Here is a 20,105-nt window from a genome sequence, read left to right on the forward strand (position 1 = left end):
CCAATCATGCAACCTTACAGTTAACTTGTCCAACGCTCTAACCAATTGCCTCACGAGGAGCCTGCATGTTACGCGAATGCAGTAAGCCAAGGTAAGTTGCTAGCTAGCATTAAACTTATCTTATAAAAAACAATCAACAACTGTCGTTGCTCCAATGTGTACTTAACCATAAACATCAATGCCTTTCTTAAAATCAATACAGAAGTATATATTTTTAAACCTGCATATTTAGCTAAAAGAAATCCAGGATAGCAGGCAATATTAACCAGGTGAAATTGCGTCACTTCTCTTGTGGTCATTGCACGCAGAGTCAGGGTATATGCAACAGTTTGGGCAGCCTGGCTCTTTGAGAACTAATTTGCCAGAATTTTACGTAATTATGACATAACATTGAAGGTTGTGCAATGTAACAGGAATATTTAGACTCATGGATGCCATCCGTTAGATAAAATACAGAACGGAATAAACGTTTTGTTTTCAAGGTGATAGTTTCTGGATTCGACTTAAGGCTCGTATTTCTGTGTGTTTATTATAGTTAAGTCTATGATTTGATATTTGATAGAGCAGTCTGACTGAGGGGTGGTAGGCAGCAGCAGGCTCGTAATAGTCAAAGGTATATGGTTTAGAGAGAAATAGTCGACGCATTATAATTCCTGTAATAACTTGCAGCTGACCTTGAAAGGGGTTCCTTCGTTATTTTACCGTTCATGTCTTCCATAGAGAATGTCTTGTCTACTTCAAATAAGGTCTGTGTTTCGTGCAGGCTTAAACCGCCTCTGTTCATGTCTTCCATAGAGAAGGTCTTGATCTACTTCAAATAAGGTCTGTGTTTCGTGCAGGCTTAAACCGCCTCTGCGTTTTGATACCCGTGTAAATCTCACTAGGATAAGGTAACGTTTGTCAAAATATTTTCATGAATCCACTCTATAAAAAAAATGATCTTCACTTATATTTAACCAATATTGATCAGAGTTACCTTGTCCTATGGATATCTACACAGTTGTAAAATTGGCAAGGTGGTGTAAGCCTACACGAAACACAGACCTTATTTTAAGTTAATCTAAAAAATATCCTATGGAATAAATGAATGTAGGAACCGCTTTTCAGATTTTGCTAGAAGGTGTCATGGGAATTATGACTCGCACTTTGGTAGTCAACTCTTACCATGTCCATTATTAAAATAGGATTTCCTGCATATAGAAATTACAGTTTTTGTTTTCAACATTCATCACATGTAACTTAAACTCAAACAGTTGAGAGTATTTGTCTCCTAAACAGACTCTTCAGTATCATTGTCACTTCAGAGCTGTGTGTGTTTTACAGATGGCAGAGAATAGCAGAGCACCAGTGTGGGACTATTACATAGAACTGGCACCAGGGAAAGCAAGGTGTCTTATTTGTGATAAAGATGTAAGCATGTGGTCAGCAACGGCTAAATCAAAAAATACCACCAACCTGTGGAATCACCTTAAGAACACCCATCCAAAAGCCCATATGTATTATATTAAGTTAAAATAAAAGTGTTCATTGTTCATTCAGTATTGTTGCAATTGTCATTATTACAAAAATGTGTGTATATATACAGTATATACACATTTTTAAAAATCGTCCGATTAATCGGCATCGGGTTTTTTGTCCTCCAATAATCGGTATCGGTATCGGCGTTGAAAAATCATAATTGGTCGACCTCTACTCTGCACTCACTGTGTTTCTATCTCAGCCTACCTTCTTCTTAGCAGTACTTTCCTTCACTAATCTGAACCTCCATATCAGGGCCTGTTTCCTTCATCCGCCTGTCCAGTTAATCTGAACGGATGGGTGTACAGTATCCCCACTAACACGTATTTCCCTCCCAGATAATGGATGAGTGACTAATGGGAAAGGCATGATCGGGATACAGACGAGGGTCAGGGTCCCACTCCCCAGGGGTGTAATGAGGTACAGCCTGCTGCTCCTTATCAGATATGGCTCTGATTGAAATCATCTGTTTTATATCAAATAAAGTACATTCTGACTTGACCCCGCTGCTGTGTGTGTGTGTGTGTCCCACTCTCCTGAGATAATGAGGCTCACTGTAGGACCCACAGGAGGGGAATAAAACCCTCTAAATGCCACATTGATAACCTGCTCGGCTGAAAGGGGGTCCTGTCATTCAGTAATAAATACAACTTCAGTGTACACAGTGGCATATGTCGAGTGTTCCAGGGCAATTTGGAAGTACCCCTGGCAATGACAGGAATTAGATGAGAGTAACTGCCGCCGGACTGGGAGACAGTGAGGCTCACAAAGGCTGCAGTCCATTCATTCTCTTTCGCTCTCTGTCTCTTTTTCTCGCTCTCTTTTTTTTCTCTCTCTATCTTTCTCTGTTTCTCTCTTTGCCTCACTCTCTCTGCCATGTGCAGGCCAGGATGTCTGCTGTACTGTACTACACTTGAGTATTTAGTATTGGTGGGCTGCCAGAGACCAGGGACTGTGGCTTTAGGACTTGGAGGGATCTTTTTCAGCACTGAGGTTAAGGTGGCCACTCCGGTCCTCTTCCCTATGAAACTCTACCACATTGTGGCTGGTCTAAGAGTGTGTGTGTGTTTGTCTCAGTGTGTGTGTGTGCGTGTGTGTGCGCGTGTTTGGTTTTACTCTCCTTGTGGGGACCAGAAGTGCTCTCAAGGATAATAAAACAAGGAAAATTCGGACAAGTGGGGACATTTCAGCGGTCCCCACAAAGAAAAAGGCTATTTTAGGCTTAGGGTATAGGGTTAGAGTTAGGGTTTTAGGGTTAGGGGTTAGGGAAATTAATTTGGGAATGAATTGTTTGGTCCCCACAAGTATAGTTAACCAAACGTGTGTCTGTGTGTCTGTGCGTGCGTGCGCGTTGCATGCATGTACTGCCCAGTTTTTACATAATCAGGTCAATACAATTTTTAAATTTCTTTGACATTTTTCAATACATTTTCATATTTGTAGCTACTTTTTAAGTAAATACCTGCAGTCAACTTGTGCAATACATTAGGAGATCAAGCTGATTGCGATCTTCAATTAACCTGTCACATTATTGTACATTATGAAGCTTACCATCGTTCCCTAGAACAGTTGAGCCAGTCACGTGTTTGTTTGTAAATAACGGAACGGAGAAAGCAAGAGCAGTGGAGTCCAGCTGTGTATTGACAGGGGTCGTGTTTTATATTGAAAGTCAACAGAGTTTTTTGCTTCAATAGAGTGATTAGGGTCATGCAACTATAGTTTTCCTTCACAGAAAACATATTAGTGCACATTTGGCAGAAAATAGCTTCATTTTCATCAGATGACAACAGAAGTGCAATGCTATATTTTGTTTTAAAAAACGATGCACGGCCATTATATGTCTAATATTCATCATAGAAAGCCAGCTACATTTCCAAATGTTTTGCTTAAAGTTAATCTTGCATTTTACCTGAGAAAAGTAGGCTACACCGAAAGGTAGTGGAGAAAAGTAGCGCTGTCTGCTGATAGAATGCCTCGTTTGTTAATTCTCCTCTGAGTGGAAAAGTGCAACTGAAGCACAGAATTAGCATTTTGGTCATATTTATTTTTACCTTTATTTAATAGATGCCCAATGGGCTTTTTTGTGGGATTTCTTTGGGCACCCCTTATGTACTAAGCCGGTAATACTGTAAATCCCAGAATGAGAGAAGGGCGGTATGATGATATGAAAATCTGGTTAATGCCCAACCCTAGTAACTACAAGGAAATAACCAGTGTGACATGAAAGTGCAGGTAGTTACACAAAAGGTGTGTGAAAAGTGGTAGGGCCTGTAGTCAAGTGTACAGGTAGCTGTAATGTTGGTCAATCAGGTTTTGAGGCATAATTTAAATTGTCTGCATCTAGAACTCAGTACTGAATAATATGTATGTCTACTACTCCGTTTCATACTGTACAATATGGAAGTCATTTAGCAGAATAGACAGAGTTTTTCCCCAATTCAACACTTGGGCAGCAAACCTCAGTCACACAAAAAAAACTCTCTTTCTAATGGCCATGGCTCAATGGGAAAATTCCATTGTTAGATATTCCTCCTCCCCATAAAGTGACCTTTTTCCTCTTTGAGGCGCCTGTAAACTGCTGAGACAAGAACAGGTTTGTCTGTGAGGTTGGGATGGCTGCTGCATGGAGGAATCTAGTGATCCACAGGCCCAGGAATGCACTCAGACAGGATGTTATGTCACTGCTCAGCAGCCCTTCGTGTTTGTGTGTGTGTGTGTGCGTGTGTGTGTGCACGTGCATGCGCGTGTATTTTTTCCAGTAGCCACCTGAGGGGTATATACAACTGAAGTAGGATCAGGGAGTTAGCTATCTAACTTGCCTAAAAATTCTGAAATAAACATTTAAAAAAAAAAAATTGTACCTTCATTTTACTAGGCAAGTCAGTTAAGAATAAATTCTTATTCTCAATGACAGCCAACAAACAGTGGGTTAACTGCCTGTTCAGGGGCAGAACGACAGATTTGTACCTTGTCAGCTCGGGGATTTGAACTTGCAACCTTTCGGTTATTAGTCCAACGCTCTAACCACTAGGCTACCCTGGGGGGGATAAGCTTGAAATGGGCGTGGTCTAAATGACTCGACAACCAAAAAGTTTAGCTTTCTTACTTAACCAAAAAATCTAGTTATTTAGTTATAAAATCAAGTTATAACTCATTGATCCGGCTTTGTAGTATACCCTTCAGGCTTTTGATTGTGAACATAACCATGGTTACGCTTCTAAGCAAGCCTGATTACTGTTTGTGGGATTCGTCATGGTTTCACTACTTCTCTTGTCTATAGTGTGCTTCCAATGCACGGCTCAATCTCTCCTCACTCTTCCCTGGTTGTGCGTTTCTCCTTTTTCTATCTTTCCCTCTTTCACAAATGCAAAATGCACACATGCATGCTGTCGTTTTCCCCTTCTCCTTCTTTTTCACACGGCCTCAGTCCTTTGCTTTCACCCTCTCCCCTCCCACAGTCACACATTCAACTCTTTAACTAGCTCTGTACAATCTCATAAGCTATTAACCTCTCTATATTTTCCTCTCTCCCCCTTCTCTGTCATTCTCTCTTTCTGCCCTCTCTTTCTCTCACTCCCCCCTCTCTTTGCCTCTTCTCTCTCACTATGTTTGGATAAAGCTAAATGGTGTGATTGTGAGTGCTCTGCTGGTCGTCGGCCCCTCCGCTCTGCCTCCCCGTGTCTGTGGAAAGTCTGACGTGAGCAGAGAGAGCGGGGAGAGGGGGTGGGAGGGGGGAGAAGGAGAGAGCCAGCAAAAGGCTCGGCGGGTGCACAGCAGCGCTGCACCGGCCAGGAAACTCTCTGTGAACAACAAGGCATGGCCGGCCGCCTTCCACTGATCCAAGTGAGGAACGACAGGAGCTTAGACTCAGGAGTCAAGTCTGTAAGGAGTCAACTCTACTGTAGTCTTACACAAGTCAACTCCAGTCTGTCAGGAGTCAACTCTACTGTAGTCTTACACAAGTCAACTCCAGTCTATTAGGAGTCAACTCCACTAGTTTCCCAGGAATTCCATGTAACCCACCATTTGAGTAGACACTATGTTCATCCACTGCCTTTGTTTACAAACTACTCCCCAAAAATTATAGTACCAGAAATCTGTGATTTCAATACGTTATGTTATTTGACAATGGGAAAAATAAAAGAGCTATTGTGTAAGTATTGTGGGTTAGATTGAACTGAGCGCTGTGTGCCAGTTATGGGGGTGGGAGGGTGGTGGGGCACAGTGGGGTCTATGAGAGAGAGACAAAACCTACCAAAACTAGGCCGCTCATTTACACGAGGAGGTGTCACATTGCTTCCAAGGGGCTTCGTGGTGGTGTCGCATGTCGGCCCAGTCAAAGCGCTGGGGTTTTAAGAATGTGGGTCATTTGATGTAGAGGTACTAAAGTGTGTTGTTTGCCAGTGAATAGGACCTTCTCATAGTGACAAGGTGAAAAGGCGTGTGAACAAACACTGGTGCCTTTGGGCCACACTAAAGTGCTCTGCTGTATTCTACTCTGTCTACCCAATCCATACAAGCCCTGTTATTATCCAGCACAGGAATGGATTACTGGGATCACATCTGATATGGGCAGCAACATGCTAGCTTTAGCTATAGGATACCCTATCAATCCCCATTGTCTCCTCACTAGAGAGGATTATGGTTGTCCAAGACAATGGATTTAACCAAAATGACATTTTGAGTAGATTGAAATTGTTTGGATACGCTTTGAACTATCTGTTTGAAGTGTCTGTCTGTGTATGTGTAATTTAAAACAAAATCTATGCACACTATACATATTTATATTTTTGCTGGTTTAGAATCAGATATTTTTTAATAGAATCGTATTGCACTCCACCACATTTAAAAAAAATCTGGTTTGAACTTTTATGTTTTTATCCCGGGGATCTTCTTTGAACCCCAGAACAGTGATGAAACGTGACCTGGCCATTCAACATGCCTAGAATCCTACTTCAAAAACTGTATTGAATGGCATTAATTCAACATTTAAAATCAGTATATGGTGTAAACTCTGCATACATATACATGTTATGTTGTTTTCTAACTCCAGCCTGCTCTCCTAATTGGCTGTCCTCTGCAGATGTTCAGATCGGGTGGTTCAAATTAGGCCCCAGATTGCTCACACACAGTTTCTTACGAGAATATAAACTCTCTTCTCTCCCCGCTCCCAAGCGGGTGGGCGAGTGAGTGTTTATATAGACTGGTAATGTGAACCTCTCCCTCCTGTATGATATGAATGGGAGCAATCTCTCTGTCTTTCCCAGTCGTTCTCTCACTCTCTCTCTTGCTGCACTGCCCTTTCCAGGTGGTCATTGTAAGTAAGAATGTGTTGTTAATTGACTTGCCTGGTTAAATGAAAGTAAATTAAACTTTCTCCTACCCTGCCTCCTCTAGGTGGTGGTGTTCTTGCTGTGCTCAGGGCTGGCCTGCTGTGGGGCGGAGCTCAGGGGCGTGTTGGCGGCCCAGTGGTCCGGCGATGACAGGAACCGAACGCAGCGACACAAAACCTGTGTGGAGAACCAGCAGTACCGCCATCAGGACCTCTGCTGCCTCAACTGCCAGGCCGGTAAGGAGAACCCAGGCCCAAAACCTGATCTAGAAACCAAGCGATAACTTTGGTTATATACACTGCCAAGCTATCAGTACAGGCCAGCGGAATCAGAGCTACTAGAACCTGAGCCCGGAACCAGAACTACAATCACACTTTATAAATAAAACATAGAACCCAAGCTTGAACCAGTCCTTCTAATACATTATCAACAGGCCTTCCAGAGAGGAGGGAACTCATTACTCTGACTATAACATTATTTCAGTCAGAGTAATGCCAACTATGTGAGGATAGCAGAGCAGAGCGGAACCTATGCCCAAGCTAGCGGCAGGGAACCCAACCCACAGGCTCTGTAACAACACCCAGTAGTAAACATTAAGGGAGGGAGTAGGGTTTCTTTAAAAAGTTGTGTTACTAGCTGAAATAGTCTCATTAAAACCTAACCACTGCGCTACTGATGCCAGTGCTGTGGAATGAGCCAAGGATATTACAGCAACACTAGCACCATTGCTATCAGGCTACTGCTAACAAGCTATTGCTATTTCCAATTAGATGACCCGTTTGGACCTTTTTAGGTCAGTCAGATAGGAAAAGACAGAGAGACAGATTGAACTGCCTCTATCTCTAGCTTGTTAGTCAGGAATGGCAGTGAACTTTTCAAGCTTTTCCTCTGTGCATTTCTCACGTTCTCTCCTTCCCTCTATCGCTCTCTCTCTCTTTTGGGTGTGATAGTATCGGTCTTTTCTCTAAACACATGATAATCAGGTGCCTAAAGCATGTCATGCGTGAACGGGCCGGGAAAAATGCTAATGTTACATCACAACCAAGAAAGTAGACGCAAAACCACTGCAGTAGTATATAGTTTGCATATGCCATGGCTATGCGTCTCTGTTCCAGTATTAGACATAGGAAAAGCACACACACATGCATACAGACTACCACCATCACAACAAGCACACCACCCCTTTGTCTTACTCGAAGAAATGCTTCAGGCTAAATATGTATTTTGACCTCAATAAGGTTATTGTTAAGTATTAATCAAACAAATAAACAGCCTATAACAGACTATTTCTGTTTGTAAAAATGTTATTGATTGATGGACAGGTACGTTCGTGGGCGGGGCGTGTGACCGGGACATGGAGCAGGGGAGATGCTTGCCCTGTGATCACGGCCACACCTACACAGAACACTCCAACGGGATGAACCACTGCCTGCCCTGCACACACTGCCGCAAGGGTAATGAAGTCCTCTGCTGTTTTTTTGTAGTCCTGTAAAAGAACAAACAGTTACCTGTTACCTGGCCTCTTTTAGCTGTCCTTAAAGAACTGTCTTACAAGTTTGTGTCGTTAGAAGAAGAGACTCTCCATTTCACATGAAGTTAGCTATTAGCTAACCACAATGTCTCTCTCTCTCTCTTGTATCTGTTGCCAATTCATAAACTATTAACCAAGGTAGACACCAATTCCGGGAGTCTACTCATGGAGCTTTGGGCATTCACAGTTTAGCTTGATGTACTTTTTGTTCCAGAGAGTGCAGAAGAATACATGGTGGCTTTCTCCCTGTCCTCAAAGCTCCATGATAATTTGATACAGTGGTATTACATGGCATACGAGGGTGTGCCTGTCTTAGTTTTTTTCACACAAACTGAATGCAGAGTGTGTGTTACCTGTCTCAGGAAAGTTGTGTGTGTGTGTGTGTGTTCGTACATTACCTTGCAAAGCAGTTCGGTGTGTCTTTGTGCCATGTGAAAGGCCTGAAAGGAGATAACTGTTACAGGGGAGGGACATGTTTTGTGTTGTGAAAGAGCTTTATTATGTGAGTCCTTCAGTGCATACATATCTCACAGTAAACATTGGAAAGATTAGTAATAATAACTTAGGTATATATACCATCTGAAACAGAACTGAAAATAAACTTTTACCTAAACTATTGAATGTATGATACAATATATATACAGTATATACATACAAATATATGTGGACACCGCTTCAAATGAGTGGATTCAGCTATTTCAGCAACACCATTGATAACAGGTATATAAAATCGAACACACATCCATGCAATCTCCATAGACAAATACTGGCAGTAGAATGGCCTTACCGAAGAGCTCAGTGACTTTCAATGTGGCACCGTCATAGGATGCCACCTTTCCAACAAGTCAGTTTGTCAAATTTCTGCCCTGCTAGAGCTACCCCGGTCAACTGTCAGAGCTGTTATTGTGAAGTGGAAACCTCTAGGAGCAACAACAGTTCAGCCGCAAAGTAGTAGGCCACATAAGCTCACAGAACAGGAACACCGAGTGCTGAAGCACGTAGCGCGTAAAAATCATCTGTCCTCGGTTGCAACACTCACTACCGAGTTCCAAACTGCCTCTGGAAGCAACGTGATCACAAGAAATGTTTGTCAGGAGCTTCATGAAATGGATTTCCATGGCCGAGCAGCCGCACACAAGCCTAAGCTCAACATGCGCAATGCCAATTGTCGGCTGGAGTTGTGTAAAGCTTGCCGCCATTGGAAACGCGTTCTCTGGAGTGATGAATCACGCTTCACCGTCTGGCAGTCTGTCGGACAAATCTGGGTTTGGCGGATGCCAGGTGAATGCTCCCTGCCCCAATTCATAGTGCCAACTGTTAAGTTTGGTGGAAGAGTAATAATGGTTTGGAGCTGTTTTTCGTGGTTCGGGCTAGTTCCAGTGAAGGGAAATCTTAGCACTACAGTATACAGTGACATTCTATACAATTCTGTGCTTCCAACTTTGTGGAAACAGTTTGGGGAAGGCCCTTTCCTATTTCAGCGTGACAATGCCCCCGTGCACAAAGCGAGGTCCATACAGAAATGGTATTACGAGATCGGTGTAGAAGAACCAGACTGGCCTGCACGGAGCCCTGACAGCAACCCCATCGAACACCTTTGGGATGATTTGGAATTTCGACTGCGAGCAATGTTCCAACATCTAGTGGAAAGCCTTCCCAGAAGAGTGGAGGCTTTTATAGCAGCAAAGGAGGACCAACTCCATATTAATACCCATGATTTTGGAATGAGATGTTTGACGACCAAGTGTCCACATACCTTGTGTATGGTGGGCTGTTCTTATGCCCGACGCAACGTGGAGTGCCTGCATACAGCACTCAGCCGTGGTATATTGGCCATATACCACAAACTCCTGACGTGCCTTATTGCTATTATAAACTGGTTACCAATGTAATTAGAGCAGTAAAAATAAATGTTTTGTCATACCCGTGGTATAAGGTTTGATATACCACGGCTGTCAGCCAATCAGCATTCAGGGCTTGAACCACACAGTTTATAATAGTACTTGAGGGTGGGTCTAATCGGGTGGGTCTAATCCTGAATGCTGATTGTTTAAAACCACATTCCAGCCAGTGTCTATTCCACAAATTGCCAATGGCTAAATCTATGACCTTAAAATGCTTATTTACTCTGTTCCATCTGACTGCGCAATCCATTGTCTCATCAGCCCAGCCAAGCCATTTATAATTTTGATCTCCACTATATAAAGCATCTAGACATTATCTCACATTGCTTTTAGACTAACATTTAGTTTTTATCAGTAGACATTTGCTAAATATTTTTAATATTCAAATTCAATCTCCTGCTGTCCCATACAAATGAACGTGTCGGGACGAGACAGACAGACAGGCAGCGTTTTTATGGATATATACAAAACGTATTCTTTTTTTTAAAGGTACAACAAAACACAGCTAATTTGCAGTCTTTCCAGCTTCAGTTTGAAGTGATTGTTACTGTAGCTGTGTCGCTGGCTCCTCTGAACGATGGTGTTCTGACGAGTTAGCACATTTTCAATGCCAGGCGAAATCACGCCTCATCAGCTTATTGTTATGGAAGTATCCAAATAAATGTCACTTAAACAAATGCAAATACAGCTACTTTGCTGTTATTCTGGCTGCACTTTTTGACATGACTGTAAGTTAGCCGTAGTTGGCTAGCTAGCAGGCAAGGGATAAGAACGTTGCCAGCCAGTTTGGCAATGGAACATTTAGAACGAACGACTAGGTGGCGTCCATAGATAGAGAACAAAAAGACTGAACGACTGGGTTGCGTCTCCAGCAACCCAGATTTGTGTAGGGACTATATCTTGTGGAGTTATGAAATAGTATGAATAAATTCATCAAAATAACTTTAATGAAAATATGCCAATCATTATTTGAATATGTTGTATAAACCTGTTGTATAAAAGTGATAATGCCCTCGAAGCCGGTGTTTGCCCTAACAACACCCATGCCATTAACACTTAGGGTGTGTTCGTAGAGTGTAAATTTAGAGAACTGTCAAATTGTCAGTTTGTAAATTCCGAGCGCTTCGCTCTTGGAGTGTTTAGAGCACACACTGGACACTCTGACCGAGGAGTAGGGTTGATCAGAGCGTTCTGGTTAAGCTGTTTTCATGTTATCCAGAGCGTTGGTGACTGTAACTGTGCTGCTGGCAAAAATGTAATTAAGCTGTTTTGCTGATGTTTACTGACACCGGCCATATTCATCAGGTGTTGAGCGTTCGTAAATTCATCAGTTATTCTGCGCTCTGGTACTAAGACGAGTGCTCTGAAATTGGAGTAGATAGCAAGAGTGAATGTACGAATGTGCCCTTAATTACGCTCCCTCTCACTCTCTCTCTTTTTCTCCCTCTTCAGATCAGAGCAAGACAGTACCTTGTACCAGTACCACAGACACCCAGTGCCAGTGTCGTGCGGGTACCTTCTGTGTGCCAGAGCAGGCCTGTGAGGTCTGCAAGAGATGTGCCAAGTGAGTGCCACCCTAAACATTTAGAACACTACTAAAACCACCAGAATTTAGTCCAGAAATCACCCCTGTAGACCTACTAAACAGCAGACTGGTCTCAGATCAGTTTTTACTCTATAGCCAACTTCTATTGTCGTTGCCATGAGTTGTCAAAGGAGTTGGCAAGACCGCACAAATTGATCTGAGTTTAGCATTATGTCATTTTTAACCAAGTGTCTACTGCACTAGCCCCTTCAAAAATAAAATACTAATTCCTTTTTCTTGTCTTCCTAGGTGTAAAGTGGGGGAGGGGGAGGTGAAGAAATGCACCCCCATTTCCAACACTTTGTGTAGGAAACTGGACGTCTCACCTACCCTCCACCTTCCTACCCTCCCCACCCCCGCCCCCAGCTCACCAAGGACCATAGGTAGGCCTACATATGTCTTTAGCTATCTGTTTTATAGGCTCTGAATCTTTTTTTATTGAGGACAGATTAAATAAACAGATTGAACTGTATATAGTTGATACACTGATATTTTTTCAGCTTAAATAACATGACACTTGCTTGTTAGTGGAGCGCAAATTCCTAATTTACTGAAGTCATAGGTTATGGGGAGTTTAATTGTGAAAAATAAGCATAGTTTCTATCAAGTCTGAGATGTGATTCTGATTGGTTGTGTTTCCTCATTTCTCCTCCCCAAAAGCTACGCCATTGGTAATTCTGCTCCTGCTCTTCCTCCTCTCCATTGGGATTGGTGTGTGGCTTTGGATCAAGAAGCCATGTACATTTCAGCCAGGTGAGTAACAAAAACAAATGTCCCTCGCCACTCGCTGTGTATTGAAATACATATTGACACAACACTGCAGATTGGTTGTCTGATATGGTTGTTGTCTAATTCTCCATGTGTTTTAGTTTGTCTTTCAGGTTCAGACAGTCGCTGTGACTCCAATGAGATTGTGAAGATTCCCATCGTAAGTTTTCCCCTCTCTACTCCTTTAGTTACAGTATGTTTTTGGGGTTATGTTATCTATCAGTGTAGATAAAAAATCTGAATTCATCATGTGGGGACAGTGGCCCGTGGGGCTGCGTACCTACATACATGTAGTCAGATCCGGCCCTATGTGACATTTTGTTGTGTGTCCCCCACCGCTACCTTGTGAGCACAACATTTTAGTGCCCCCCCTTGACAGCAGAGAGTTAATATCATGCGTTGAGAAAATGTTGCAGTTTTAAAGCAAGTTTGCTGCAATTCTACACATTTGGCCATGGGGTGTAGAGAAGATTTCGGAACTCATTTCATACAATTCTACAAATTTTCCCATGGGGCAGAGAGAAATGTTTGCATATCTAAGTGACTAACAAAATCAATGGGGGCCCCTGGTCATTAATTCGACCATGATTACTACAAGTTTAGATAACTGGCTAGACTAAACTTTTTAGCTGACATGGGCTGATTGAGTGACTGCCAATTACTGACATAACAAGAGAAAAACTGCTGATGCACAACTACATTTTGAAATTGCACCTTGTGTATTCTACCATTATAACTCTCAACAGTAAGTTGAGATCCTGACTGAGTTCCTAAAAATGTATCTGCGGGACTATAAAAGGGGGGCTGGGCCACCAGTTGACCATCCCTGGTGTATATCAGTCTGTTGGCTGTATATGAATCTTCGGTGGGGAATTGTTTTCATGCATCTTCTCAGAATGTCTCAGTGTACTTTGATCTGCTAAGTGACACAGTCGAAGGTCATAGTGATGCGTCACTCACTTTTTCTGGTCTTGGCAGAAGATTAGTCACACCGGCCTGAACCATATCAACTAATTATGATTACATCTATGATATGAATGTGCTCTCTCTCTCTCTTTCTCTCTCTCTATGTAAATCTCTCTCTTTTAGGATGAGAGTGGACCCACAGCAGAGGAGAGACAAAACAGCCAGAACGCTGGCCTGGAGGAGGAAGAAGCAGAGGAGGTCCGTCCCGAGTCACGTCCCTTGCTGCAGGAGACCCAGGGTAGGCTGATCAAGGCCTCCCCTCCCCTGAACCTGGGGGAGGACGAGGACCGTGGCCTGGGTGACAGCCTGCCCAACACCACCAGCTCCTCCCAGACAAGTTTGTCGGCCTTGCCCACCGCCGGGGCAGCCTCGTCGAGCAGCTCTCCCCGACACAGCCCCTCCACCCAGAGACTGCAGCCCACAGCCGGGGTGAGAGAAGGAGGGAGAGGTGGTTGGGGGGCAGTGGAGGGAGGGAGATGTTGAAGAATATGGGGGCAGAGAAGGTTAGAAGAGGGCAGGTACCTTGCAAGAGAGGGGAGCAGGGGGAGCGTGAAATCAGGGGGGATTGGGGGACAGGGACCCTGGGGATAGGTATGGCCTAGGACACAAAACCAAACAGACCCTGCTAGCAGCAGATCATGTGAGCACGGAGACGAGTTGTGCATTCCTGCAGCAGACACATATCCTGAGAAGTGCAATAACAATAGCACATTGCAAGTTTGAGTATTTTCACCAAGGCAGACTTTCATAACACTAATAATATTTTACTGACAGTATTTCTGAACACAAAAGGGATTTTGTCCTCGGTAGTCTATAGAAGGGCTGTGGTTAACTCTTGTTTTTTCTCCTGTCGTGTTTCAGGATGATCCTCTACAGAAGAGATTGGTGCCCCTGCAAGGTAAGGGACCCCGCACAGAGCTGGAGTGTGGTCCGGGTTCTAGTAGGGAGGCAGTGGTGTAGTGGAGGGTATACGCAGCCTTATACCCACTTATTTTTCAGTGGTTATTGTGTATACTCTCTTCTTAATCCCAACTGATACGTATTTAAGTAGTGTGGTGGAAGTATATGCTGTATAAATTAATAAGGCTGACGGAACAGATCAGAATGTTTAGCATAAAATGTTGATGAACTATTATTTATTTGTTCCAAATTGCAATTGCTGGAAAACACCATTCTAAAATGCGCACTGCACATGCAAGCAGTTTCATAGAAATAGATGGAAATATCCGTTAGAAATGTATCATGTGTTGTTAATATGACTAGCATAATGCCTTTGGCTGCTAGACAATGAAACAAAGTTTTGTTTTTAACTAAAAAAACTATAGAACAGGAGAACGCATGAGTAGGTCTTTATATAAATAATTGCCTCCATGTTTCTATGGTGGAATTTTTGCAATACGCTACTTTAAAGCAAGGTAAGACATGCCTATGAAGTAAAACTTCTAGGTGTCAAACAATTAAGGAACAGGAAACATGTAGCAGTGCTAATGATAGGCCTAACTGTCTTCTGATAGATGGACAGGCTTTCCCAAAAACCTTCTTTATTAAATGTTAATTAGCTACAAAGTAGCCTATGCCTACTTGTCAGAATGATGTCATGATTATTTGCATCAATCCAGTGGACATTTATTTTTGCCTACTCCATCTTATGTGCAACAGAAGCACAGCTAACCAAACAACAGTGCTAGGTGCCTGCACACTTGAATTAAAGGGTAACTACACTCAAAACTCAACATTACTTAGATTTTTTTTCAGACCTCAAAAGTGGTTTCCTGGTATGGTTCAATCATTGTTATGGACTTAAAACATACAATTTCGTTGTTTTTCTGTTGAAGAAGTGTGACCTTGAGAGTGAAAACCTAATAAAATAGGGAAGGATCTGAAAACTATGAATTTCTGACTCCGTTGACAGCCTCATTTATTTGTTTCAACTGTACACCTAATCTAAGCCTACTTGCACAGTACAGCTTGGCTTGGCCTGACTGTGAAAGACAAATATGGGATTTATGGTTTTAGGTCATTCAGAGTGTATGTGACTGTTTCTCATAGATTTTTACACACAGGATGCCTTGGAAAAATTAGAGTATACCCACTTCTCCAGGCACCACTACACCACTGTAGGGAGGGGTTCCACAAACACCATAAACAACACATTCATCATATCCTGACTGCAGTCTGTTCAGAAGAGTGAATTGTTACAGAACAGTCTGATAGAAATGTATTGTCTATAAGTTACATTTTATATGCAAGACTTCTTGAATACACTCCATAGAGATGGAATAACGTCGAGTTCATGTCAGCCCTCAGCAAGTCAAAACAATAATGAATTTGATGGATTTTATGTCCTTTGTCACTCATTCATCCTATGATGAATAGGGATTTGAATTTAATGAATAGGGACTACAAGAATACGGGATTTACCTAAAGAATAGTTTTTGCTACTGAACTATAGTCAGTATATCTTGGCTTTGTTTTTATCTCTGCCTGAAGTAAATTGCGTGTGTATAGCACTTATTTACTATTGGCTCCACAGTTTAACCTTGTTAGCTCTGTATTCAGTGGTTAATTGCTTTACAAGTTAATTCCCCGGCATTAAGAGGTTAGAAACAATTTACAATTTGGATGCTAAAAAGGAGCTCTATTGTAAGGCCGAGAAAATGAACAAAATGTGACGGGGAAAGCACACCGCCACAGATTCAGGAACAGATCATAGTTGATGCAGAGCTACTTTAGTTCAGTGCATGACTGTACATGTTTATCTATTGTTTAATATATTATTTTTCTGCTTGAGAATTGTAATTCATTTAAGTGAAATCATCAGGAAAAGGAAAAATTACGATAAAGAGTTATGCTTTCTAAAAATAAAGGGCAGGAGTTTTTTTTCCTGACCATGTGACCAGTTCAGGAAAAAAGTCCGGACCTTACTTATTGTCTATAACTAAAGCACATATTTTCTTGGTGGTCAGGAAAACTCCCCTATTTTTGATATCAGCAACAATGAATTAGCAAAGATGTAACCAAGGTAACACTTCTTCTCCTTTCTCTCCCCAGGAGATGAGACATCCCTGAAGAAGAGCTTCGACCTCTTCGACGAGTGCCTGGATGTGCGGATCCACAACAAGTTCTTCCGCTACATTGGTGTCAATGACAACCACATCAAGATGGCAGAGAGAGCCCTTCCTGGCGACAAGGTGTACGACCTGTTGAAGAACTGGATGCAGAAGGAGGGTCTGAAAGCAGACATCAACGCACTGCTCCAGGCCCTTCTCAGCCTGGACCAGAGGCGCTCCGCTGAGAGCATCGCCTTAGCTGCCATCAAGAGGGGCTACTACAAACACGCAGACACGCCTTGACACCCCCAGCCCACTGGGGGCGCTGCCTTGGAGACGCGTGTGGATTGCGATTAAATTAAAAACATTGTTGAAAGACAACGTCAACTCTTATTGGCCTAAATGGTCTGATGTATTCGGCCTTCAGGCCAGTGCTTTCTTATAAAATGGAGGAGTTGGAGATGGACATTGTTGTCTTTTGAAGATCAGACAAAATAGTTTGGTGTATCCGGGCCTATAGACCAGTACTCTCTAATGCAGGGTTTAGAGATGGACGTTGTTGTCTTGCAAGAAGACATCAACTGTAATCGGCTAATATGGCCTGGTGTATTCGGTCTTGATAGGCCAACACTTTCTAAAACTAAATGGAGGAGTTGGAGATGGATGTTGAGGTTATTTTAAGAGATGGCCTCAACAAAAGTTAGCGGCCATATGTAAGCTGAGGTGATTGGGTGGGTCTGAAGCTCACCTTTGATTTCAATGATTTTATACCCTGCCCCTTCTCTCTGAAACTGACATGGCTTATAGGCCAATACTGACCCCTGGGACAGGGACATACACTGGTTTGTAGGAGTGGCATTAGCTAGATTTTGGCACTGATACTGCGTCTTCTTGATGCACTGGCCTCTGGCACATGAAGGGTTTAGAGCAACAGGTAACAAATGCCCATATTAGGAGGAAGTTTAAACTACAGGTAAAGAGACCATATAAGCACAACGCTGTAAAAAAAATTACAGTAAAATATGGAACATGGTTGACAATGCAGATTGATATGAGTCATAACCGTATTAGAAGCTTTAACGACAGTTATAAATGGTCCATTTGAATATTTACATGTGTGTGTAAATATGTCTCATACGGTGGCTTGTTACTGTTTACAAATTCCAGAATTTGTTTATGAATTGAAATGTGCCATAGGCTCATTTAAAGTGAATAAGTGCAGGTAAGGGCAAGGAAGTTGTTTTTTATAAATGCAGAAGTGACTAAACTGAATGTTTTATAGACTGCATTGTTAGTTGTTTTGTTTTTCAGTGTTAATGCATTCTCACCCCACTGGGCACAGACGTCAATTCAACGTCTATTCCACTTTGGTTCCAAGTGATTTCATTGAAATGACGTGGAAACAATGTTGATTCAACCAGTGTGTCCCGTGGGACACTTGTTGGAAGTTATTTCCATAGCTATTTCTTTTGTTAGTCAAATGTTTCTAAACAGTTCCTACAAACACTCAGAGCCCTCAAGGTTCCATCATTTTTTATTTATTGACATTCATTGACATATTTATTTTAAACGGATGGTGATTATGTGTCATTATTTATGCCATTCCGAACAAAGCAGCCCTGGAAAACTAAAGAGCACAGTAATGTGTTACTACATTATCAAGACTACATTTAGCTACAGGGCATCATGACTGAGATCAAATAGACAGGAGTGGCTGAACTGCATTTGGGGTTAACCCTTTCCTGCTTGATGCCGGAGCACTGATCAAAGACTATGTTCAGTGCACATACGGTCAAAGAAGTTCATAGTTCCATATGCCATTTCTGCACATAGAGTTTCTTATTCAACCAAGGTGGTCATGATAATGTCCGTTTTGTGTTAGGGCTCTTGTAGTGATTTTTAACACAATGTTTTTAATCTATTTGTGGGCTATTGTGAGCCTTTCTCTCTGTGGTAGAGGACAGACTTTTCAAGCCTGAATTAATATGCCTGATTCACACTATAGGGGCGACCCAAACTGTACTTTTCACATTGTCCAGTACAGCTCTGCTTGGTTTGGCTCGGTAGTGTGAAAAGGCTACTAATGTATTGATACAAAGTTGGACCCCTTTATACATGTCAACAAACATGTGTATATACAGGTACGCAAATCACATTGCTTCTCATTGTTTGGCTCTGACAAGAAGATTAATGAAAGCTTTTCAGGATAGTTAGTCCACGGTTATTTCCTGTAGCGTCCTTGTACAAACATTTGTAAGAGTGTATTTATGTGCTTCACAAAATATATATGTACATACATACAGTTATTAACAAAAAATAAAAACGTAAAAGGAGAAGGAACTGAATGAAGTCAATTGTGTAGAATAGACTTAGTGAGGCCATAAGTGGTGAATCGACCTAAGTACTAGCATATGATGTTAGACACATTCAACTTGGTTTAGCCCCTTTTTCCCTGTAGTCTAGTGGTTACACTTGTGTAAAGAGGAAATCATTATATTTTATAGCTGAGATATGAAGCTACAGTGCTGGCACTGCCATCTATTGACAATGAAAAACCAGCCTGCATCAATTTCTAGGGACCTTGTTTTTTCTTCATAATGCTTTTCTACAACCTTTTTTAACACATCCCTTCTGTTACAATATTACCTTTGAGGCTGCTTTTGGCTTTTTTTTATGAAGTCTTAGGAGTTAGGGTTATGAATTGGTGTTCACATCATGTTTGTGCTCTGGCAATTGATTTGAGAGTAGTTGTTTTTTTCTCTTTGTACTTCTTCATATTTTACTACAAGCCTCACACTTTTCTGTTTATTTGTTGCATAGCTTAAAAACATGTTTATACTGCCCATGTAAATGTTTTATGAACAAAAAAAAACTCTTTAAGTAATTTTCTCCCTTAGACAATTGTTTGCTTGTGTCTGGATTTCAGATACGAATGTAGCAAAGCCATTGTATGTTTAATGTCAATTTTAAATAAATGGTTTGTACAAATATCTTGTATTTGCTTTTTGTATTTTTGTATAAAAAAAAAAAATGTAACTCGGCAAGTCAGTTAAGTAAAAAACTACGCTGGGCTAATTGTGCGCAGCCCTATGGGACTCCCAATCACGTCCAGATGTGATACAGCCTGGATTGAGGCCTGGATAATTAATTAACCACTGAGTGCATGCAGTATTAATGTATTTCTACAACAATGTGTGAAACAATTGCATATTATTAAAGTAACTGTCCAGGGAAAATCGTACTTATAAAAATCCAAAGTGCACAGTTCCTATGCAATTTTAATGCACTTTTATGACACAAAGAAAAGGCTTAAATTATAAGGTACTTGTTTAGCTCTGCTAGCTGTGGCGTCGAGGAACTAGGGCAAGCACACTTGTAGACGTTTCGTTTGGAACACTGCCCTGCATCCCCGCCAGCACACAATTACTATTGTTGATTATGCAATCCAAA

The 20,105-nt window shown here is 41.9% G+C and overlaps 1 protein-coding gene across 1 annotated transcript in view; it reads left to right on the forward strand.

The window, feature by feature from the left end:
• LOC112220324 (tumor necrosis factor receptor superfamily member 10B) overlaps positions 1 to 19,645 on the forward strand; it is a 39,918-nt gene extending 20,273 nt beyond the window's left edge. Inside the window, exons 2-10 of the mRNA XM_024382127.2 lie at positions 6,916 to 7,087; positions 8,174 to 8,305; positions 11,739 to 11,850; positions 12,121 to 12,254; positions 12,532 to 12,624; positions 12,741 to 12,799; positions 13,729 to 14,034; positions 14,467 to 14,503; positions 16,657 to 19,645. Coding sequence (XP_024237895.1) covers positions 6,916 to 7,087; positions 8,174 to 8,305; positions 11,739 to 11,850; positions 12,121 to 12,254; positions 12,532 to 12,624; positions 12,741 to 12,799; positions 13,729 to 14,034; positions 14,467 to 14,503; positions 16,657 to 16,958 — 1,347 coding nt within the window. The 3' untranslated portion in view covers positions 16,959 to 19,645. The remainder of the gene's footprint in view (positions 1 to 6,915; positions 7,088 to 8,173; positions 8,306 to 11,738; positions 11,851 to 12,120; positions 12,255 to 12,531; positions 12,625 to 12,740; positions 12,800 to 13,728; positions 14,035 to 14,466; positions 14,504 to 16,656) is intronic.
• The last annotated feature ends 460 nt before the right edge of the window (positions 19,646 to 20,105 follow it).

The sequence above is a fragment of the Oncorhynchus tshawytscha genome, linkage group LG20 (genome assembly GCF_018296145.1).
Source record: "Oncorhynchus tshawytscha isolate Ot180627B linkage group LG20, Otsh_v2.0, whole genome shotgun sequence".
Lineage (NCBI taxonomy): Eukaryota > Metazoa > Chordata > Actinopteri > Salmoniformes > Salmonidae > Oncorhynchus > Oncorhynchus tshawytscha.